Genomic DNA, 24,721 nt, shown 5'->3' on the forward strand with positions numbered 1-24,721 from the left:
TGCTTATACACTCTGCCTTGGCTAGTAATGGCAAGTATATCGGAGACCAAAGTGCTCAGGTACATGTTTCTTTGAAAGTTGCGTCACGGGTCGACCATGTGGTTAAGAGGGCGTTTAGCACGCTTGCTTTCTTTGCTCAGACTATTGAGCATAGGAGTTAGGATTTCATGTTGAAGTTGTACATAATGTTGGTGAATTCACTTTTGGAGTAATGTGTACAGCTCTGGCTGCCCTGCTAAAGGAAAGCTATTAAATTGGAGAAGGTACAGAAAAGATTTACACTAATATTGCCAGGACTGTTTGAGTTATAGGGAAAGCCTCGATAGGCTTGAACTTTTGTTACTGGTGTGAGGAGGTTGATCGGTGACTGTAAAGAGGTTTATAAAATCATGAGGGACTTATAAATAGTCCTAGGATGGGGTGGTTCAAAACTAGGGTGCATATTTTTAAGGTGAGAGGTGTTGTGGACCAGATCAGAACCCCTCAAAATATTTTAAGAAGGTAACCTAGAGTTTAATTTTTTCTTATTTTAAATGTAAATGTAAAGTGTCGGCTTCAGATGCAATGCGACTCGTCAAACTATTTGACAGTAAGCAAAAAACAATTTATTTAAACACAGCAGTTAAAATACAGTCAAAGAAAGAGAAATTTAGAATAATTTAACTCTATTGGAAACTCAATAAATAATAGAAATAGCAACTATTACTAATTAACTGTTCCAATATAATAACATTCCATAAACATACCTCTTGGCAAAAAATGGAAAATTCACACATGGGTTCTTGCATGCAGTCCTCCAATCCAAGAGGAGAAAACATTGTGAAAATTCAAAGAGAGTAGCAGCCAGGAGCCATTCATTGAAGGTTCCAACTCTTGTTGTGACTCAAATAGCTTCCGCTTAAAGCTAAACCTAAAAACTGAAAAGCTGGCAACTCTGAATTGTGAGAGCTGGCCACATCCAGGTTGCTTCCATTTTTCCAACTTGTTTAAAAAAAATCCCAAGGCATCACAAGCCATTTACTTTCTTAGAAACAGCTCAGCGCCTCTGCCTGATGACCTCTCTTCAAAAAAACCAGGACAGAATAATGTCTTGAAAGCCACAGCATCATCACGAGAAAGGTTTAAAAAGGACCCAAGAGGTAACTTTTTCACATAGAGGATAGTTCATATGTTGAATGAACTGCCAGAGGAAGTAGGTGCAGGTATAGTTACAACATTTAAAAGACATTTGGACAGGTACATGAATAGGAAATGTTTAGAATGATATGGGCCAAAAGTAGGCAAGTGGGATTAGATTAGTTTGGAAAATTTGTTTGGCATGGACGAGTTGGGCTGAAGGGCCTCTTTTGGTGCTGTATGACTGTGTGTTTCCTAACCACTTTATCTGTCTCTCCTGAAATCTCAAGGGATTGATGTACATGCTCACCTAAGGTCCTTCTGATCCTCAGTGCTTCCTAACATCCTATTCATCATGTATTCCCTTCTATTATTTGTCCTGTCAAGTGCATCACATCACATTTAACCACATAATGTGCAATGTGTTAGAATTAATTAATTGCATTATGATAAAGGAACTGCTGTAATACTGGTCTGGGTAATTTGGGCTAAGTAGGGCCGGATACAATCACTTGGTGCAATAGACCCAACCGCATAAGGTGAAACAGACAAGCGATCTGATGCCACATCTCATCAATGCATCTTAGAGTTGAATTGTACAGGCAAGGTTTTCCTAATTTTATTTGAGATGAATATAGGGAGCACTGTAAAGATGTCCAGTTTTTGGACAGCTGAATTTGAAATGCTGCCTGTACAGTAAAATTGAATGAAAAGGTGTGCATTTAGGTGAAGGTTAATGGAAAATCAGAAGATTGGACGCTTTAAAAACAACAATAGATAGTTTAAAAAGAAGTTAGAGCATGAGTAAAAGCTAGCTTGAAATCTAAAGACAAATTGTGTGAGTTTCTACAACTATTTTGAAACGAAAAGAGTTAACTAAATTGAGTTTTGGACCTCGAGAAAGAGAATCTTGGGAATGAATAATGGGAAGCAAGGAAATGGAAGCTTTGAATAGAGATTTTTATAGCTGTCTTCAGAATAGAAAGCACAAATAACATCCCAGAAACACTGTGAAAATCAAGACGTGAAAGGGAGAGGGGCAATTTAAAATATTTGCAATCAACAGGGAAAGGGAACTGAGAAAATGATTGGACCTAAAGATTGACGAGTTCCAGGTCTTTTTGGGCATAATCCAAGCTTCTGAAATGCAATAGTCGATCGTTTTAAACTTCCATAGATTCTTCCAAAGCTCTAGTATTGGGAAATAGCAAATGTAGCTCCTGTAAAAGTAGTGAGGTAGAAAAGTACAGGCCAAGTTAACCTAATATTTGTCATGTGGAAAATGTGGAAATCTGTGGTTAAGGACATTATAGCAAGGCACTTAGAACATTTCACTACAATCAGGCAGATTGGGAAATGATATATGACCAAAAGGTTACTTGAATTAATCAATTTTAATAAAGGTAAACACATAGATGTAGTGTACTTGGATTGACAAGATAACAGACCCAGAAGAGGTTACTACCCAAAATAAAAACTTATGATGTATGGTGCAACACACTAGTATGTTTAGAGGATTGGATAATTGACAACAAGCAAAGAGTAGGGATAATTGAGTAATTTTCACCCTGGTGGTCTGTAGCAAATGAAGTTTCACAGGAATAAATGCTGGAACCTCAAATATTGACAGTCTATAATGAGTTTGATGGATTGACTGAATGTATGGTTGCTGAGGGTGGTGTTATGAAGAAATGTGATGAAAGGTTATGAGAATCTAATTAAATGTTTGAACTTTTAAACAAAGGATGCTTGCTAATGAAAAGGAACTGAATTCAACAGCAATACTGTTGCTCATTCAAGGCTTGGAGAGATCAAGTGGTGTCATACAGTCTTGAGAACTTTCAAAGAGATGTCACGTACTTTGGTTTGTGAGTGGGGTCGGACTGTTGTATGTTTGAGTTCCATAAAAGAAAAATTGAGTCTGCCTGAAGTTCTTGTTCCTACTGTGTTGAGAGGAGTTGTGAAGAAGCAAAGTGTGAGAGCTGAAAGCCCACTGAATGTCACCTTTTCAGGAGCTTTCCCTGAGTGATGGAGGATTTTCTTGGAATCCACCCTGCCATCTGAATCAAATGGAATTCAACCAGCTGCATCTGTTCCAGAAAGGTGGCCAGTGCCAGCAGCTTGTGTGTTTGTAGAACAACTTCCCTGCATGATTTTTTTCATGACTTTGATGATTACTTGCACAAGAGTATTTTAAAGTTAACACTGGAAAGTTTTCATTTTATTCTTCCTATTTAAGCATGTATGTTAATTTTTTGTTTAAAGCGACATATATTTGCATAATATAAAGCAGTCAATAATTTTGAACCATTGTTTGAGTAAATTTTGGTAATGAGTTATTTGCTAATGAAAGAAACTTGACTGACTTAGCCTTAATACTGAACCTGACAGTTTGAAAAATGTATATTGGGTCATATCACCAACTGTCTAAATTTAAACTTTGTTGCAACCCTTGGGAGGAGTAGAGCAATTTGGATTTATAGAAGTTGTTGGTAAGTAAGTTGTGAAGAAGACCCAAGGAGTCTGCAAAGGGATATCGATGGGGAGTGTGGAAAAATTTGGAAGGCGGGGTGTATTTATCCACTTTGGCAGGCAGCATAGCAAAGCTAACAAAGTGTGAAGCTGGATGAACACAGCAGGCCAAGCAGCATAGATGCTGCTTGGCCTGCTGTGTTCATCCAGCTTCACACTTTGTTAGCTTGGATTCTCCAGCATCTGCAGTTCCCATTATCTCTGATCACAATTTTAACCTCGCTGCGAAGCATAGAAAAGCTCTTCGCATTATTTATGTGAAGAGTGAATGCACAACTCTGTGGCATTCTTGAGTGGACTTGATAGGGTGGACGCTGAGGATATTGATTAGGATTATGAGAAAGATAAGAACTAGGGGGATTAGTTTAAAAATAAGCCTCATTGAAGAGAATGAGGTTAACTCTTTCACTCAAAGGGTTGCTGATCTGTGGAACTGTGTTCCCCAAAGAGCAGTAGGATTATTAGCATGAAGTATTTAAGGTCAAGCTGGATAGATTATTGATCATCTAGTTCTTTTGTCTGTGTTGTATAAGCTAGCAGCTGTGGAGAGTGACTGACTGACTGTTAATTGGCAGGCAATTGTAACATTTAATCTGCCAAATATTTGAGGTTGAAACATTTGATTCTGTCTAGAAGCAGTGGTTGGTACCCAGCAGCAATGTTTTAATAGGTGTTCCTCATCCATTCCAGGGTCAGTGAGCGTCAGTTAGTCAGAGTGATAGTTGCAAGTAGGGGAAGAGGCTCCATACAGTTAATTGCTCCTGTCAGTTGTTTCCATGCAGTTGGCATTCCTAGAAGATCCTAGAGCCATTTGGTGATTCTTCTCGTGTTGTATAGCTCACCTCCGGGAAGCTTTGGGGCACAGTTCAGTTGTGTGGAAAAGAAGCCTCTGGTAGAGACCCATCCGCAGGCATAAAGGAGATCTAAAGTGTTGTCTGCAAGTGAAGTTGACGTTTAGGGCCAGTAAAGGCCTGTGGTTAGTAACATTCTTTTTAGACCAGCCGAAGAGCTGGAATTATGTCAGTGATTAGAAGCTGGAGCAAAGCCTTTTGAATTCAATAAGATACGACTCCCAGTGAAGAGATTGAGCACCTAGAAGGTGAGCAGTCATTGAGGTGGTCTGAGTTGGAGTGGCTATTTTTAGAGAAATTGGAGGCTAGTTTTCCAAAAAAAAGTGCTGAAATCCATTGAAGGATGTAGTTTTGAACTATTTTGTGACTAGCTGACACTTGGGTGAGTTGAGAAGTTTGGGATCTGATTTGATTGTAACCACCATTTAACATGCAGGTTGTGGTGCACTTGATGATAATTTGCATGATACTTCAAGCTTGCTTCATGTTAATTCTGGATGTTGGACTACAAGACAGATAATACAATTTTTGTTTGCTTTGCTGGCTTGTATCACAACTTCATTCCTGTTTTAAAATCATGCAATTTGTGGTATTATTCTGAAGTAGCTGAGATTTCAATTCTGTCTTCTTTAAACAAAATGCTATTAGTATCTTACCGGACCATAATTAAATATGGCAGTATGGTCTGGCATCATAACAATTGACAAGAGACTCAAAGTCTGTCTGATTGTTGTGGACAGAAGTTGTTCCCTTTCACATTCTAATCAAAATACTTTCTACACAAGAGCTGTGTGTTTTCTTATCTCCCTGGACTGTGTATATGTAAAACAGCAACCTTTTCTTGAGCTTAAAACAAAAGCTATTTCCACTCATTGACTTTGGAAATAGCGCATTGTCTTCCATACACAAAAGTTGGTTACAGGTAGTATACTTCTAAAAATTATGCTTAATGTAGTTTTTGGTCGACATTACCTGCCTCCCACAAGGCAGCCCTGGTTTAGAGTCAGAGTTACCGAGGTTATACAGCGCGGAAATACACCGTTTGGTGCAACTCATTCATGCTGACGTGATAACCTGTATAAATCTAGTCGCATTTACTGGCATTTGGCCATATTCCTTTAAACCCTTCTGGTTCGTATACCCATCTAGATGCCTTTTAAATGTTGTAATCATACCCGCTTCCAGTACTTCCTCTGGCAGTTCATACATATATGTGCCACCTACTGTGTGAAAAAGTTGCCCCTGAGGTCCCTTTAGTATCTTTCCCCTCTCGCCTAAAACCTATGCCCTCTAGTTTTGGACTCCGCCGCCCTGGGGAAAAGATGTTACTTATTTAACCTATCCATGTTCCCCCTTGATTTTATAAACCGCTATAAGGTTACCCCTCATCAACTGACGCTCCAGGGGAATTAGCCCCAGCCTATTCAGCCTCTCCCTGTAGCTCAAACCCTCTAACCCTAGCCACATCTTCGTAAATCTTTTCTGAATCCTTTTTCTAGTTTCACAACATTTATCCTAACCAGGAGACCAGAATTTATGAGCAAAATTCCAAAAGTGGCTGAATGAATTACCTGTACATGGACGTACATAGAATAGTGTAGGTTAGATGGGCTTGAGATCGGTATGACAGGTCGGCACAGCATCATGGGCCGAAGGGCCTGTACTGTGCTGTAATGTTCTATGTACTCTATGTACTGTACAGCTGCAACGTGACCTCCCAACTTCTATGCTCAATGCATCAGTCAATAAAGGCAAGCATACCAAATGCTAGATAACAAAGTGTAGAGCTGGATGAGCACAGCAGGCCAAGCAGCATCTTAGGAGCACAAAAGCTGATGGTTCGGGCCTAGTGCACCCCCCCCCCCCCCCAATCCATCCTATCTACCTGTGACTCCACTTTCAAGAAACTGTTAACCTGCACTGAAATTATGCTTTAAAGTTGAATTGAGGGATTGTCAGCAAGTTTAAAATTTACTGTGGTCAGATGTCTTGGATATTGCTTTTCAGGTGGACTTGAGGTTAGAACAGCTTGGGAAAGGCATTCTCTGTGTTGGGAACTTCTCCTTGAAGTGCATTGCTTTTAAGGTATGGGATTGTCAATGACTGACTTTGCAGGACTATTGTGGATTGATGGAGCTTAAACACACAGAGGCGAACATAAAAGCAGTTCAAGAAAAAGTTCTTCGTTGTACTTAATCCACAGTGTGGAACGTATTTAGATATCATAATGTAGAAGGAGCTTGAAATTACAGCGAGTCTCAAGTCGTGCATACATGGCCTATTCTCCTTAATCCCTTGGCCCTTCTAAAATATATAAATATCGATGTGATTTTTTTAGAGAAATGAATATATTCCAGCAAGACTGTAACATTTGAATCTTAATTTAACATTAACATTTTAGAAATCATGGGAGCTTTTTTTTTATTCTAGGAGGATCATGATTTTTGAATGTGTAGCATTTATGGTTTTACTGCAGTGCATTTTAGTTTGACTGTTTAATCTGCTTAAACATTTGTCTGTATGTGAAAGCATTTTTTTTACATGACTGTACTGCCTTTCATGATCTTAGAATGCCTCCAAGCTAGCTTCTCTAGTAATATGAATATTAAAAAAAAATCAGTTTATGCAGAAGACCAGTTACATTCTGCTGATGATTTTGCTTATGGAATCAAGCTTGGTCAAAACAAGGCAAAATTCCTATTCTTTTTGTCCATCCATTTATGAGAGCAGATGGAGCCCTCAGTATTATATTTTATTCAAAAGATGGCACTTGTTCATAGTGCTGAGATGTATAAAAGAAGTTCATTTTTTTCTGGCTAGCAATCACTTATTTTGTTGACATTCTTCCATTCGTTGAAAAAATTGGACTTGCAAGTTGATCTTCTCAGTCTACCTTATTTAAAAGTTTCTCAGACTTCAGTGAATGATGATGTCTGTGTCAGTTTAGTGCAGCATTTTATGCAGTTTTGTGTTTTCTCGATCTGATACATTGCAGTAAATTTGAAGAACACCTGTAAATGCTATTAATATGCAAATAGTGAAAATAAAAATTGTCTATCTGAACCGCTGGTTATTGGAGTAATTTTCTTTCATTCTCAAATTTTCCCCTCTTCTAAAAGTGTTGAATCCATTTCGAATGCTGTTGATGGCAAACAATGTGGGAAAATGTCAGGTTATAGCAAGAATAAAGGTGTAGACTATTTTCTTAAGTCTGAAGTACAAAGGGACTTGGGGTTCTAGTTCAGGATTCTCAAGGTTAACGTGGAGGTTTAGTTGGGAAGGCAGGTGCAAAGTGAGCATTCATTTCGAGAGGGCTAGAGTACAAGAGCAGGGATGTGCTGCTGAGGCTGTTTAAGGCTCTGGTCAGACTATATATTTGGAATATTGTAAACAGGTTTGGGCTCTGTATCTAAGGAAGAGTGATCTGTATTGGAAAAGGTACAGAGGAGGTTTACCAGAATGACCCTGGGGATCAAGGGTTTGTCATCGAGGAGCAGTTGAGGTCTGTGTCCAATTGCGTTTAGCTGGATGAGGAAAGATTTCAATGAAGCTTGCAGAATACTGAAGGATCTATGTAGAGTGAATGTGGAGAAGATGCTCCCAGTAGTCGGAGAGACTTGGATCCGACGACTCTTTAGAATTGAGATGAGGAGGAATTTCTTCAGAGGATGGTGAATCTGTGGAAGTCGTTGCCATTGAAGGCTGCAGAGGCCAAGTCACTTAGTCTGTTAAAGACAAAGGTAGATAGGTTCTTGATGGGCCAGGGGATCAAGAGTTACGGGGAGAAAGCAAGAGAAAGGGATTGAGCAACATAACAGCCAAAGTCAATTGTTGGAGCAGTCTCAATGAGTTTAATGTCTTAATTCTGCTCTACATCTTATGGTTTTACAATTAAGCTTAACAGCCCATTCTCAGTCTCAGCTGATGTTCGTACATCAGACTTCCAACATTCCGGATTAGGAGCCTGAAGCCTCCACCAACTTTTGACAATCTGGTAGATTCATCCTAGTCATAAACATTCTGCTGCACTGATGTCCTTTAGGGGAGGAAATCTGCCATTCATAACCAATCTGGGAAATGTGAGATATCAGACTGAAAGCTATGGAGTTGGATTTGAACTGCCCCCTGAAATTGCCACTTAGTTGTATTCAAACAACTCACCACAGTCTTCTGGAGGCTCATTGTGGATGAGTCATGAAGTAAAGATCACTCATTGACTACGTTACTTTTAATGTATTTAATGAGTGGTGTTTTTATTAGCTATATGTGCATTAATGTTTATTTATTTTTTTAGGGCAAAATATCACAAATTAAAATATGGCACAGAGTTGAATCAAGGTGACTTAAAGATGCCAACATTTGAAACAGGTAATAAATGGAGATTCAATACTTTTATGAAGTATGTATAATGTAGTATGTATATTAATTTTTCAATTATATTATTAATTTTTCTCATGCCTTTGACATTAGAATTTGAGGGTAGTTTGTATGTTTTCATGCACGTTCATGTTGTATGGCATTTTTTATTTGCTAAAGTGCTGTGTGAAATTAGTTTGGATCCATTTATCCTGAGAAAGATAACATGAGTTGCTTTTAAGTTTAAACTGTTTTTAGAGGCAATTGGAATGGCATCAGATCAGATTTTGTTGTCTGACCATCATAGGCATTTATGACTGCATAAATAAGCCTGTAATTTGTGGCAAAGAAGAGGTACCTCATTAATTTTGAATTGTCATATATCTGATAGACTTGCACCACTGTTGTTAGTTTCATAAAAATTGTATCTTACATGCTGATGTCTCGCTGTGATTTTTCAAGATTACGTCTGTACATTTTTTGGCTACTAAACTGTTGGTAAGTTTAACATCATGGTGACTATTAGTGACTGTCTGGCTATTATCTAGTCTTGCCCAACAAATAAAAGTTGAGTCTCATTATTTCATTTTCTGAACGGCTTTTGGAAATTTAAAGGTGTCAAATTTAACTCTTAGTTTTAATTCATATTAATTTAACTCTTAATTTTAAAGTACATTTGTTTAAATCTATTCCCCTTCCCCTGCCCCTGCCCCATCACCCCCAAATCTACCTTATTTGTCTCTGAGAAAAGAGTGGCAAAATTCTGAAATAACTCCAGAGTCTGTTATGCCGTCACCGAGTCACCCTTTATTTACATGTGGAAAGACCTTGACACTGATCCAGCCAGCTGGTGAGTGTCAGGATGGCCGACACTCCTGTTTATTATCTGTCAGCCAGGGCTCCCTGATTGGACCAGATTAACAGCCTCAATTTGGAAATTGTTCTGAGGTCCATCTGACTGACCTTGTTGTAATCGTGATACCCCCACCCCCCCACCGACTCTGAGTCTGAGGACAGTGGCTGGTTCTTTTTCTTGGTATTAGGGTACTTGACGCTTTCTGCAGGTTAGGAACAATACAATCTGTCAGGAATAATTGATATTTGTTCACTTTTCTGACTTGTATGATAATGAACATAGGTTAGGTCATTGCTTTCTTTGAAACACTGGAAGGAATTTTTTTTTAGTTTGTGACTACATTCAGTTTCTTGGAGATGGGGTTAGTGGTGTGGTTTGGTGGTAAAATGATGCTTGTAGTTGAAATTCTCACCATTTTCAAGGCCCAGCAGACTTAGTGCCAAATATTCATGAATTTTGAGGCTCATAGTGTAACCTTAAGAAGACCTGCACAGAACCATAGTATTTGCAAGCATAATTTGTTTTGGTTGCTTACTGCCCTCCTTTTTGGGATCTTGACATTCTAATCTTTTAGTGATTGTGTGTTTGTTTTCCAGAAGAAACCAAAGACACAGAGGTGCCACCTGCACCTCAGAACAGTCAGTTGACTTGGAAGCAAGGCAGGCAGTTGCTCAGGCAGTGAGTACTATGAATGCTATTTTCTCCTATTACAACATCTTATCTAAATAAATAAATTTGCAAAACGTATGAAATGTATTCAGTATTAAAATCTAATTAATTTTCAAAAAAATTGCGTTATTTATCAATTGGTCATAGCAGTGCTTTTTAGTTTATGTTACACTTTTATGAACAGTTGCTCATGTACGTATACATTTTATTCCAGTTTATTATTAATAACTGATTTACTGGGGCTTCAACCTAAATGATTCTAATTTCATGACAAATTGTCAGTTGTAGTTGGACAACTTTTACTAAGTATTGATAACACCAGTATCAAAGCCTGTTAGATTCTGAGTTCCAAGTATGAGGTAGCTGTCCATCCCTTGTCCAAGAATACTGCAAACATACCTTAGCTTTTAATATTATTCTTTCAGAAATGGATAGATATTGCAGAAAATGTAAAATGCTTTGACATAGAATATATGGTTAACCAAGCGTATAATCAGAAACTCAGAAATTTCTGTTTTCAAACTTCACAGGTATTTACAAGAAGTTGGTTACACAGACACAATTTTAGATGTACGATCACAGAGAGTACGATCATTACTCGGCCTTTCAGGTCCCGAGCAGAATGGGTCAGTGGAGACAAAAAATTTGGAACAGATTCTTAATGGGGGAGACTCACCAACTAAACAAAAAGGACAAGAAATTAAAAGGTGAGGCACTAAATTGTGATTTTCTTATTCCTTGAATTTGTGTGCCACTTGAATGAGTACCCCTGCTAATGGTTATTTCCTGAGATGGATTTTGAGGTGGAAGCAAAATGCTTCCAGAATATATTTAATAAAGTATAATAAAGCAGAATGTACTTGCATCAAATTTGGATTGTTTGCAATATTGTGTATATACAGCTGATGATTTTGATTCAGTGTACTGTAACGTTTTCCTTTGGCTGCATAACAATATATGTGACTTAATCCCTGTAAAGTGAGAAAATGAAGATTTTTATTAAGAATTAAAGTGAAATTGGTCCTATACTTGTAGAGTTAATCTACAAATAAGTTATCATTGAAGCAAATTTCCAAATTAACCCTGATTTCTAATGGTACTGGGTTTGAGAGTATTAACGTAATGGGATTTTGTGAAGACTATCGGAGGAGTTGTATCTTAAGGTTAGGCAATAGTTATACCCACATTTTGTAAACTAATTAAAGATGAAAAATATTTCAGAGCTGTTAGTTTCTAATCTGAGCAGTGTCGAGTAATTGTTGCAATATTGTCCTCTGGTGTATAATGAGGAAGGGTGGGTTATACATAAACTGTTTCTTGTACTTGGTAGCTGGCCCTATGACAAATTAGTGGTTCACTGTCTATCTGGGTAATAAAGACCTAAGATCAATTGGACATGATAAAAGCTGTTTACATTTATATAGCAACTTTAATACTGAAGAACGCCGCAAATCATGTGATAATGATATAAATGTATAAAAATTGAAGTTGAGGTAAAATATAAAATATTAGAGGGGTTGACTGACCTTTGCTGACACAAGTTTTATGGTGTCCTTAAAATGAGGTGAGATTGAAGGGTTTTGGGATGGAATTCAGAGTGCAAGGCCTAAGTGTCTGAACGGATAGCTACCTTGTGTAGGTTGGGAAGAGAGAGAGATAAAAAAGAACAATGGCTAATGAATCAGTGGTTTCAATCTGATAACCGGATAGGAGTCCTTTGCAGTTGTAGGCTGCAGAAGTGGAGAGGTCATGGGACAAATGTCTTAAGAGTTTATGGTGACGTTGAAAAAATGGTGGCTGTGCACATGTTTGCTCCTTAAGATAATCCTGGAGTATTGTGCAGTTCTGGCAGAAGAGAGTAACACCCCCAATCCACTTCACATGCTCCAAACAGGTGGGATGATATCTGAAATAAAAGCACTGTTGTAAAAGCCAGGAAGTTGAATATACAATGCAAATTATTAATATATGGAAAAGGAACAGAATTGGACTGGTCAGCACTTGATCCTGCTCTACCAATCAATTGATCAGGTCAATCTGATTGTGTTTCGAATTCAAAATTCACTTTTATCTGAATTAACCTTGGGTTCTTTTGCTTAACAAGAGTCTGTTTGCAGCTGCTTTAAAAATATTAAATGACTCATCTTCATCACCTTCTGAGGCAGAGTTCTAGAAGTCCATGACCCTCTGAAAGAAAAGCAAATCTCATCTCTGGCCAAAGGATGACCCCTAATTTTAAGTGTCCCTGGTTCTATACTCCAGGCAAGAAGAATCATTCTTGCATTCTCTACCTTGTCAAGACCATTCAAAATACGGCGTACCTCAATCAAGTCAGCCTCACTATTGTAAACAGCAGTTGAAATGAGCCCAGCCTGTCTAACCTTTTCTTGTAAGACAATCCACTTGTTCCAGGTATCACGATAGTCAACCTTGTTTTAATTTCCCACAATGTCTGTCATTAAATAAACAGACCAAAACTGCACTGCACATAGTCTGAGAGATTTCGCCTTGCCAATATCCTACTTAACTGATGCATAACATCCTTTCTTTTATAAAAACCAAAAGAACTGCAGATATGTAAATCAGGAACATAAACAAAGTTGCTGGAAAAGCACAGCAGGTCTGGCAGCACCTGTGGAGGAGAAAACAGAGTTAACATTTCCGGTCCGGTGACTATCCTTTTATGTTCAGTTTTTCTCTTAATTGAGGATACCATCTCATTAATCTTAACGAGTTGCTGAATTTGCACTCTAACTATGTTATTCATGCACTTATCCTATGCACTTTGGAGTTCCACAGTCATTCTCCATTTAAGTGATACACATCCTTCCAAAATGAACAATTTCACGTTTTACTACATTTTACTCCAGCTGCCAGACTTGTGCCCATTCACTGGACCTATCTTTATTTAATTTGTTAAGTGGTTTGAGGAGTTCTTTTTACTAGGTATTGACATAGAATGAAATGAGTTTGGAAAGGCTTGGGGAGAGGTCTGATGAGGAATGAAAGTAGATAGTTGGAGATGAGTTTGTCTGTTTTGTGAATTGTGAGAATAAAGAGACCTTCAAATGCACATGTTGACTTTGGAGGGACTGCCCCATAAATTTACCAAAAAAAAACTGACCTCCAAGGACTAAATTCCAAAGAGAGATGAAAATAAATAGGGTTATGTTTGCTGGTATGTAGAAAACTAAAGGGTGATCTGATTTTTACTTTTAGTAGGTGTAGCCAGAAACTATTTCTGGTAGTTGCGGAGGTAGGGCCACAGTCAAAATGTTGGTCAGATCGTTCAAAAGTGAGTTATGGACTACTCCTACTAAAAAGTAGTAAATATTTCTTAATACTCTTTTCAAATACCAGTTGGATTTATGATTACTTATCCAGAATTATCAAAAATAATTAATTTAAAATCTCAAGTTTGTAAATTTTTGGTAACCAAAATCTTAAAGGGTATGTTCAAAAATGAGAAGTAGGTTACAGATCAACCGCGATCTGAATGGTGGAACAGACTTTAGGAGCTTCATGGTAAACTGCTATTCTGTATTCAAACAATGTGGCAAGATTGAAAGAATGATTGTGCGTATTAGTGGTTGAATTTCAATGGAACAAGTGATTTGAATGGGACAGAAAGTAATTGAATTCCAAGAGATACTGCATTCAGGAAACATGAGGAGTTAGTAGGTGAGAGGCTGAAGAGAAAAGAAGGGAGAATGCCCTGATATATTTTAGGAGTAGACAGAGATTTGCGGGTATTAAAGAAGAGAGGACTCAAAGGTAGTACTGCAAGTTTAAAGTTTCAGTCCTTGGTCTCTCCACGGCCTCACCCCTTCCTACGTTGAGAGACTTCTCAGACCCTGAAAGTTTTTGGTACCTCTGGTTTCCTCTAATTCTGGTATCTTGTGCACCACCAGTGTAATCACTCTTCTGTTGGGCTTCTTTAGGCCCTAAGCTCAGGATTTCACTCTTTCAATATTCTTCACCTGTCTCTACCTTGTCAATAATGTCTCTACCTTGTCAGAAATAACCGCCTCAACCAAAATTAGGTCATCTTTTCTAACATTTTCTCTGTGACTACGTTTTTTTTTTGAAGCTCCTTGGGAAGTTTCACGATGCTTAGAGCTGTTTACAAAGGCACACTGTTCCTTGTGATCAACAGCTAATGTCATTGGAATGCTGCTTTTTGGGTTTCAGTTTACTTTCAAAATGGATTCAAGATACTTGGAGTATTCTCAATCAAAAGGCTTTGTCAGATTCAGATTGTGGTTTTGACTTGTGCTCAAATTTAATTTTTCTCAAGGAAATTTCTATTTATTTCATTCAGATATCTACAAGTAATATATAGTTGTGGAGATGCCTAGCTCCTGCATTTTGAATGTGTGTTTTGGAAGAAAGATTTAAAAAAAAACTGGTGAGAGGGTTGGACTACTTGAAAATGTAACTAGATGACCTATCAGCATTATAGTCAACAATTTTCACATCTGTTTCTTCCAGGACCATAATACATATTTTCAGGTTGATGGAAAGATGTTTAAAAATATTTCGATGCTGTAATTGGTTATTGCTAATAAATTTTTCCCCCTATTCTTTTCTGAACATAGGAACTTGGGAGATAAGCCAAGGGGAGGCCTGGCTGAGGCTGTTCTTGAAACATTTAATTTCCTAGAAAATACAGATGATGATAGTGATGATGATGAAGAGGAAGGTGAAATGGTGGAGGACATCACGGACAGCAAAGAAAAGCATAGAATAAACAAGAAACATAAAGTAAGTGCTTAAATCTATTTCCTGATGTCTTTGAGATACTTTGTGCAACTTCTTAAAAATGTGGACCGATTATGAGAGACAACAAGCAATAATAAAGCTTTCTATTGTAGCTACATTTTGTTTATCAACGTTGCCTAAAGATCTGCATAATAGAAAGCAATAATAGCAAATCCAAATCAAAAATATATTATGCAAAAAAAGCACAAAGAACTGTGGGTGCTTGAAATAGAAACAAAAGCAGAAATTCATAGAAAATCTCAGCAAGTCTGGCAGCATCTGTGGAGAGAAAGCAGAGTTAATGTTTCAGGTCCAGTGACTCTTCTGAGCTGGACCTAAAGCTTTCCTCCACAAATGCTGTGAGACCTGAGTTTTTATAGAAAGAAATTGAGGTTCATGATCATTTCTTACAGCAGTAAGCTAGTCAGAGACCAATTAAAGTATCTAAAAATGAGCAGTAATCTGATCAATAATATCCCTGTTGCTTCATTTTTTTTTGGGCACTGTCTCAATTACTTTCCTACTTGAGCTTTAGTTCTCAAGTATATTTACTTGCACTATGCCTCACAGAATTTGTGTAAGGTTTGATTTCTTGATTGAAATCTTAAAAGCTGTTGGAAACCATCTTTCAAATCTTTAAGAAGTGCCCGAATGTGTGTCAGTGACACATCTTCAAATATTTGAACTGTATCTGCTATCACTATTAGAAAAAAATCAGGTTTTTGATTTGATGTCATGGTGATAAAATAATCAATATCTGTCACTTTTAGGTCGGTAATGAGGGATTAGCTACTGACTTGCCTGATGATACTGAAGAAGCTTTGAAAGAGTTTGATTTTTTAGTGACCGCTGAAGATGGAGAAGGAGCTGGGGAAGCTAGGAGCTCTGGGGATGGAACAGAATGGGGTAAGAAAATAAATAAAGTCACTGATGAATTGTATTTAAAGCTATTCCATTTTTCACCCATGGTACGGCATTTATTGTTATTTGTCTGAATTCTGATGATTCTGCTGACAACTTTACCAGTAGTTCAGAAAAAAGTTTGATCATCCGAGTTATTTTCCTGTAACATCGTAGATATCTGATGTGATGAAGGATTTTGGTTGTGTCGGCCTGAAACACACAGTTTCAGTTTTGCAATTCTTTGTATTTCTTCAAGTAATTTTAAAAAAATCTGAAAGAAAGTGAGACTGTTGACTGAGGGCTCAACATTTATAATATTGTATAAATCTTCTTTCAATGATGCCAAATATCTTCAGTTTGGTCTATGATCTTGCCTCCAGATCAGAAATAGGCTTCTTCACTGATATCAAATTCAGCTCCATTTTCAGTTCCCCATGAAACAGTTTGTGTCCACATGCAGCAAGATAGGGACAGCATGCAGGTTTGGGTTGATAAATTGCAAGAAACTTTCATACCACAAGAATGCCAGTTGGTGAATTTGCAAAACAGGGGAGTTTAAACACCTCACTACTTCATTAATTAGCACTCGCCTTCACGAAAATCCTAGTGGGAGATATGGGAGCTATTGCAGCTAAAACAATACTCCAAGAAGATTGACACCACCAAGGATGGGCAAAACAGTCTGCTAGATTGGTGATTCATTCACTAGCCCAGACATTCACCAGCTCCATCACTCTCGCAATTGGCTGCAGTGTCTAATATCTTCAGGTTGCAGTGTAACTCTTTGCCAAGACTTCTTTGTAACCTTCCAAACCTGCAAACTCTATTGGAAGGACTTGGAAGCAGCATCAACTCCCATGTCTCCAAAACTCCTGCCTCTTATCACAGAACGTTAGTCCATTATACTGATTTTGTTCATATTTGTTTGGGTTCAGCTTCACCACATGAGCCTCATCTCCAGAGTAATCAAAAGTGGGCATTTTGCAGCCAAATCCCTTTTCTAAAAAATATTTTTCAGAATTGTTTCACCTGATAGGATTGGTATGAGATTGTATTGGTAGAAAAGAAATAGCAAATAGTTGGCAGTTTGTGCTGCAAGCTAACATAAAGCAGCATGCTTTAATGACAAGCCTTGACCTATGAACGTCATTTTGCATGCCTTCCCTGTGCATTTCTAACATGACATTAAAATTCTGTAATACTTCTAACTTTTGCGCATTTAAAATTTGCCTCCAGCACTAAAGCTGATGATGTGAAAATAATCGGCCTAGTTCTGATAAAGAAATGTTTGAAGCTACTTTGTCAAAATGTAAATTGGAATGTCAACAAACTAAGTCATGTTAGGGTAGAATGACATAGCAATGTTATAAAATAGAAGGAAAGCCCAGACATGTCAGAGTTTTATTTTGATCTTCCTCCCTCAATAAATTGTCCATCTAAAAACGTGAATGCAGCAGTGAATGATTAAGTTAAGGAGGGAGAGGAGATGGTGTGGTGGTATTATTGCTAGTCTATTAATCCAGAAACCCAGGGCATGTTTTGGGGGCCTGGGTTGGAATCCCACCATGGCAAATGGCGGAATTTGAATTTGGTTGAAATCTGGAATTAAGAGCTTAATGATGGCCATGAAAACATTGACAATTGTCTGAAAAACCCATCTAGTTCACTGATCCCTTTCAGGGAAGGAAACAACCATCCTTCTCTGGTTTGGCCTAAATGTTACTCCAGGTCCACAGTCATGTGATTTGACTCTTAACTGCCGTCTGGGCAATTTAAAGTTTGGCAATAAATGCTGGCCTATCCAGAAATACCCACAACCTTGAATAAATTTTTAAACATTGAATTGGAAGTATGCTATAACGTTAATGCTAATTTTTAAACCAAAGTGGTGATTTGGAATATTTTAAGTATTTGGAATATTTAACTATTCAATTTTAGTTTGATTACTATTTTAAAAACTCATGCAAATGTTATTGACTGGTGATACAGTGAATTGATGCTCTGTGTTCTTGTCTTATGAGCTTTTCCATTTACCTGCAACCGCAGAATTGAGAAGGCTGTGATCAGCTTTGTACTTGCAAAGCCCTTAATTGCCCACATCCACCAATACCATTAGACTGGAAATATGAGGATTTAAAACTCTTATCTTTTTCTTGTGATGGATAACAATATTTTAAGACCCCAGTGGACAAATTTCTTTATATTCTTCAAATTCCATCATTTTTGGCTTTTATTTCCTGTGTTATGTTTATGATTTGGTAATTTTATTTTCTCCTTTCACACCTCCGTTATTAATTTTAATCTCCCCTTACTGCAGCTGAATCAGCTAAGAGCACATTTGTTGAAGCACAAACAGTTTTGATTAGAGGACTTAACTGAATTGACACATCCCACCGAGGGCACTTAAAATGTGTAGGAATATGCTGTTCTGTGACACTCAGAAAATCAAGGCTAAACGCGTACGTTAAATCCGCTTGCCTACCCTATTCATATAACTCTTGATTTGATATCCAGAAATCTTCAAAGATTCATTCATAAGATCCTATGATCCCAATACCCCTTATGTGAAAAAAATTGCCACTTCGATCCTAACTGATCAATTTCTTGCTCTGAAACTCTGACCCCAAGTTCGGGACTCTCTAAGGGAAAGCAGAAGCAAAGCATCTACTTTGCACCTCCTGTAAGAATTTTAAAGGTTAAATAAATACTCCTTCCTTCTGGGTGTGGTCTGCTGAAAATGCATTTAATTTATATTAAAACTTCCTTGCTGCTTTGATGCCGCTGTGCGATATTTGCCACCTTAATTGTTTGCTGTATCTGCATGCCAACTTTGTGATTGGTATACATGAACACTCAAAACCCTCTGTATAGCAAAATGTACTGATGTTTTAGCTTTCCTTTTCAAAAAAATAATTACTCTTCTATCACTACCAAAGTGGACAAAAAACTCAATTTCCCTAATTGTGTTCCATCCGCCACATCGTTGCCCAATCAACCTATCTCCCTTTGTAACCTATTTGTATCTTCCTTGCCAGTAATTTTCCCACCTAGCTTTGTATTGTCTGAATACTTGGACCTAGTTCACTTGGCCCCAGTCTATTTTTATTAATTATAAGTGAATGAGACCTGAGCTCTGATCCTTGCAATAGTTGAATCCTTCCATGCCAAAAATGATTCATTTATTCCTGTCATTCCTTGCCCTTAACTAATTCTCAGTACTGAGACCCCATTGTGTAAAAAATCTTTACACTTAGGATTCACAAAGAAACAACTTAAGGTAGGTTTCTGAGAGGTTATGGAGACTCTAGGACATCAAAAAGAAAATAGACAATAGAAGGGAATTTCAGGCCTTGCACCAGGAGCCTACCAAAAGGATAAATCATAGCGGAAGTACAGCTCACAGATCCATTTTATCCCAAGTCAGATAACAAGACAAAATTGGGGATCTAGAGTAAGGGAATGAGATGGAGGACATGTGAAATAACACCTCTAGGCACTTCCAATAAGATTTAATTCTTCCCATTCTTTGATCTTCCAACAGCAGCACATTCAGCTTTCTCATCAGTAACTCCAATATCTACACTTAAGTATGAAAAGGAAAGCGTATTTGGCAGATAAATTACAAGTTTTCTTGAGGACGTAACTCACAAGATAGATAAAGGAGAACCACTAAATGGACTATATTTCAGTTTTCTGAAGAGATCTGATATATTCACCTTTTACACAGAAGACGGGCTCTGGTTTTGAGGATTAGTTAATGGCAAGGGATGTTTTAACTATATCTACCCAGGCATGCTCTGTAAGAATTTTGGCAGTTTCAATGCGATCACTTTTTTTATTTTGACATTGTAGAGAATATTAGTCTTCCTATATTCATTCTATAATCATAGAATAGACTCAGAATCCTTATAGTGCAGATAAAGGCCATTCAGCCTATCAAGTCTGCACTGACTGTCTGAAGAGCATCCCACTTCCGTAACCCTACATTTACCATGGCCAATCCAACAAACCTGCACAATCCAGGACACTGTAGGGCAACTTAGCATGGCTAGTCCACCTAACCTGCACATGTTTGAACAGTGGGAAGAAACTGGAGTATTTGGAGAAAACTCGCGCAGGCATGAGGCAACATGCAAATCCCCCACACTCCAAGGCTGGAATCAAACCCAGATCCCTGGTGTTGAAGCAGTAGTGCTCGGCATTAAACCACTGTGCTGCCCAAAAAACAATTCTATGATTCATCCTAATTCTACGATCTTCTTATAGGAACATAGGAATTGGGAGCAGGAATTTGGTTCATAGACCTTGCTCCACCGTTCAAGCAAATAATGGCTAATAATTTAGCTTCACCCTATTTTAGCCCACTATCCCTTATGTTTTGATATCATTAGTGCTCAGAAATATGTTGATTCTCAGTGATGTATGCCCACAGTACTTTGGGTAGAGAAATCTAAGGATTCGCAACCCTCTAAGTGAAAATGTTCTGCCTCATCTCAATCTTCAGTGACCCGTCCCTGATTCTGAGGTTCTGTTCCCTCGTTCTAGATTCACTGGCCAGAGGAATGTTTTAACAATATCTACCCAGGCATGCTCAAAAGAATTTTGGTAGTTTTAATGTGATCACATTTTTATTTTGACATTGTAGAGAATATTGGCCTAATCTGTTCAATCTTTTCTTATAAGATAATCCTGTCATTCCATTGATTAGTTTGATAAACCTATATTACAGTCCTCCTTCTATGGTAAACCCATTCTTCTTTAGATAAGGAAAATAAAATTATAGATGATACTCCAGGTGTGGTCTCATCAAATCTCTGTACAAATGTCGCAGAACATTTTTATTATTCTCAAATTCCCTTGAATTGAAGATCAATATACCATTTTCCTTTTGTAATGCTGGCTGCATCTGCATGTTAGTTTCTTGTGACTTATGAGCTAGGACCCGCTGGCCATTTTTGACATCAACAGCTTCCAGCCCCCTTATTTTAAGAAATACTCTGCCTTCCTGTTTTTAATCAAAATGGGTTACCTCTCACTTATTCATATTATATTCCATCTGCCATGTTCTTGTCAATTCGTTTAGATGTCTAAGTACACTCAAGCCTTTTTTTATATCTTCTTAATAGCTCCTATTCCAATCTCGTTTTAAATTTTGAGTTATATTTGGTGGCTACATCCAAATCATTTGTATAGATTATGAACAACTGTGGTCCAAGCATACACAGATGGGTACTCCATTGTTGACTGCCTGCTATCCTGAGAATGAACTGCTTATTCCAACTCTGTATTCTGTCTTATCCAATTCTCAGTCCACAGCAGTATTTTACCAACACCCTACCCTCCCACCATCCCATTTATTCTAATTTTGCTTTGTGATCTGTATGGGAACTTCTCCACCCTTTCTCCATTATTCTTCATTATCTGCTACAATGGAGCCATATTTGTCCTTGCTAATCTTTTCCTTTTCATATATCAATATAAACTTCTACATTTTCCTTTTATGTCCATCTTTGGCTTGAATTCATATTCTCTCTTCCTTTTATCAGTTTCTTGACTATTCTAAATTGCTGAATATCCTCAGGCTTACCACTTCTCTTGCAATCTTTATAAGGCATTTCCTTGACCTAATGCAATATTTAACTATTCTTATCTTCTGTTGATTCACCTTTTCTGGTTTGATTTTGTTTGAGAGGAATGTATCTTTGTTGCACACCATGTAATGACTTTAAATACTAACCATTGCCTGTCTAACATGAAATGTTTTCACATATTTCCTAACCTCCAATAACCAACTCTATACTTGTCATATTTTCCTTTGTTCAGATTTTGGCCTTGAGTTTTCAGAATGAACTGCGTATCGCTTTCAAACTCTATCATATTATGGTCACTACTTCTGAATCACTCCTTCACAGCAAAATGATAAGTTAGCCCATTCTCGATACAGAATGCAAAACCTAAAATAGCCCTTTTTTTACTTGTTTCCTCAAATGCTGGTCCAGAAACCCATCTGTACGCAATCCAGAAGCACACCCTTCACAGTGTTAGGGCTAATTAGATTTACCATTATTGAAATTGAGGTCTCCATTATTACTTATTACACATACTACATAATATTATCCTGATTTATACCACGTCCAGCATGAACACTACAGTTTGGTGGCCTACAATCATTTCCCACTGGCATTTTCTATTGCAAGCTTAAAAGTATAGCTATGTTTTGACTCGATGTGGGCCTCTTTATTAAAGAGAATATTTGATCAACTGGCACACTCCTGGTCCGACAGGTGCCCGATAATAAAAGGTTTTCTGTACGATATTAAAAAAGGAAAAGCAATGAACACGTTTTTGTGAATGCATGCATCACTAAAACAAAGTAGTTGATTTAAAGGTATAAATTAGAGTTAAGTGGACAGAATTTAACTATCATTTATAGAGATGTGATTGCAGGGTGACCAGATCTCAATTGAATATTCAGGGAATCCATCAAATAGGAAGGATAGGTGGAGGAAGAAGAGTAGCGTCTTCTATGGAGGATGAGATCAGTAAATTAGTGATAGAGAACCTTATAGATTAGACTGATTCTACATTCTTAAATCTATAAGGTTCTCTATCACTAATTTACTGATCTCATCCTCCATAGAAGACGCTACTCTTCTTCCTCCACCTATCCTTCCTATTTGATGGATTCCCTGAATATTCAATTGAGATCTGGTCACCCTGCAATCACATCTCTATAAATGATAGTTAAATTCTGTCCACTTAACTCTAATTTATACCTTTAAATCAACTACTTTGTTTTAGTGATGCATGCATTCACAAAAACGTGTTCATTGCTTTTCCTTTTTTAATATCGTACAGAAAACCTTTTATTATCGGGCACCTGTCGGACCAGGAGTGTGCCAGTTGATCAAATATTCTCTTTAATAAAGAGGCCCACATCGAGTCAAAACATAGCTATACTTTTAAGCTTGCACTGCCCATTAACTAAATTTGATAACATAACTTGCTTCAAAACAGTTTGTTTAGCAAATGTCATAAAACTTTACATCATACTTCTTCAGTAACTCTTCAAAGGCTATGATTCAGCCATAAATAGAAACGTAATACACGGGGCACACTCATACACATCACCATTATACTTTGTTTACAGCATAAGTTACTTTAATAATAGTGCAACATTACCTTAAGTAAAACTTAACTGCAGAGAGCCTTCTCATTCACATCCTCAACTGACTACTTGGATGTCACAAAGATTTGTGACAATACAGTAGACTTCCAGTATTTCAGACATATCATTTTTGCCAGTTTGTCAAGAGTACTGATTCATAATTTGCTGGTTAGCACAAAGTTTGCTGTTCCACATTCGATTTCTAGTTTATGCCTGTCTTCTCATCTCCTGTCTAATTTTGCTCACTGTTTTGATCTTGCAGTCCCTGTTGCCAGTTTTGCTTCCCACCAACTTCTCACTTAAGCCCCACCCACCCCACCACCCCCGCTGCCAGTTTGGTTCAAACTCTGTCTATGAGCACAAGCAAAAATGCAAGATATCAGTTCCTGTCCACTAAGGTGCAATCTGTCCGTTTTTTTTCAAGTTTCACCTGCTCCAGAGCTTGTCTCAATGCCTCAGATCAGATTATTTGTCCCTCCTACACCAGCGACAATTTTCAATTGCTTAATCCTCCTATTCCCATTCTCACTTGCACTGATGCTGGGAGTAATCCTGAAATTGCTGCTCTTGTTATACATTTTTCAGATCGTCGACAGCGAATAGTTTAATTTCAGTATTTCCAATATTTAGAGAAAAACATTTTAACTGAATATAGTAACAGTATTGGAACTATTATATATTCTGTTATTGAAATCATACAGTAGTTCCAGTAATTAGGTAATTGGACAGCTTTCTACAATCCTACTATGTGAATCATGTATGTATTTTTGTCCCTTTTTTTAATTAAAGGGACGTTAACTGTGTTTGGAGAAGTTCACATTTATTCCTTTAAGATGATTTTGTTCAGGTGAAGGGAGAACCTTCAATGTAAGCTTTTTGTGTCCAATTTATTGCTTAGAAAGAGAGAGACGCATAAAACTGGCTGTCAAGTGCTTTGCTATTTTGGATGCAGTGGCATGAAATTGCTATACTTCTAAGCTTGCACTGACCATTAACTCTAAGTTTTATAACATAACTTCTTTAAAATGGTTTGTATAACAAATGTCTCAAAATTTTACGTCGTAACTCTTCAAAGGCTTTGATTCAACCTCTAATCTTCATGAAATAGCAGCAGTGATTGCTTGCATTCTGATTTGCTGATTTTTCAATGATGTGCTGCATGTAGACAAAGATGACTTCTCCCCATCTTCGGAGGTTTGGGCTGTAGACAAGGGACTAATAAGTAAACTGAAGGAACAATACAAGAAGGAGCGGAAGGGCAAGAAAGGGGTCAAGAGTAAGTGCAGATAATTATGAATCATGTAGAATGACTTTCGCATTTCCTTAACTGTACTACTTGGATTTTAATTATTCCTTTTAAATATCTGTTTTTCATCAGCTTTCTTTCTGTTTGTTGAATACTTTTTTCACGTATCCCAACGTAAACTATTAGATTAGGGGTGCAACCAACATTTCTTACATTATTGGGGTTAGAGGTTTTGCTTTGAGTAATATTTACATTGGCATCAT

General features: G+C 37.5%; 1 protein-coding gene across 6 annotated transcripts in view; it reads left to right on the forward strand.

The window, feature by feature from the left end:
- Positions 1–24,721, forward strand: part of strn3 (striatin, calmodulin binding protein 3) — a 172,403-nt gene that overhangs the window by 47,397 nt on the left and 100,285 nt on the right. For 3 of the 6 annotated variants that reach the window (XM_048537452.2, XM_048537453.2, XM_048537457.2), the window contains exons 3-8: positions 8,794–8,867; positions 10,308–10,389; positions 10,911–11,087; positions 14,979–15,144; positions 15,912–16,047; positions 24,378–24,488. In XM_048537452.2, coding sequence (XP_048393409.1) covers positions 8,794–8,867; positions 10,308–10,389; positions 10,911–11,087; positions 14,979–15,144; positions 15,912–16,047; positions 24,378–24,488 — 746 coding nt within the window. The remainder of the gene's footprint in view (positions 1–8,793; positions 8,868–10,307; positions 10,390–10,910; positions 11,088–14,978; positions 15,145–15,911; positions 16,048–24,377; positions 24,489–24,721) is intronic. The other 3 variants (XM_048537454.2, XM_048537455.2, XM_048537456.2) reach the window with 1 other exon arrangement.

Source organism: Stegostoma tigrinum, chromosome 10 (genome assembly GCF_030684315.1).
Source record: "Stegostoma tigrinum isolate sSteTig4 chromosome 10, sSteTig4.hap1, whole genome shotgun sequence".
Classification (NCBI taxonomy): domain Eukaryota; kingdom Metazoa; phylum Chordata; class Chondrichthyes; order Orectolobiformes; family Stegostomatidae; genus Stegostoma; species Stegostoma tigrinum.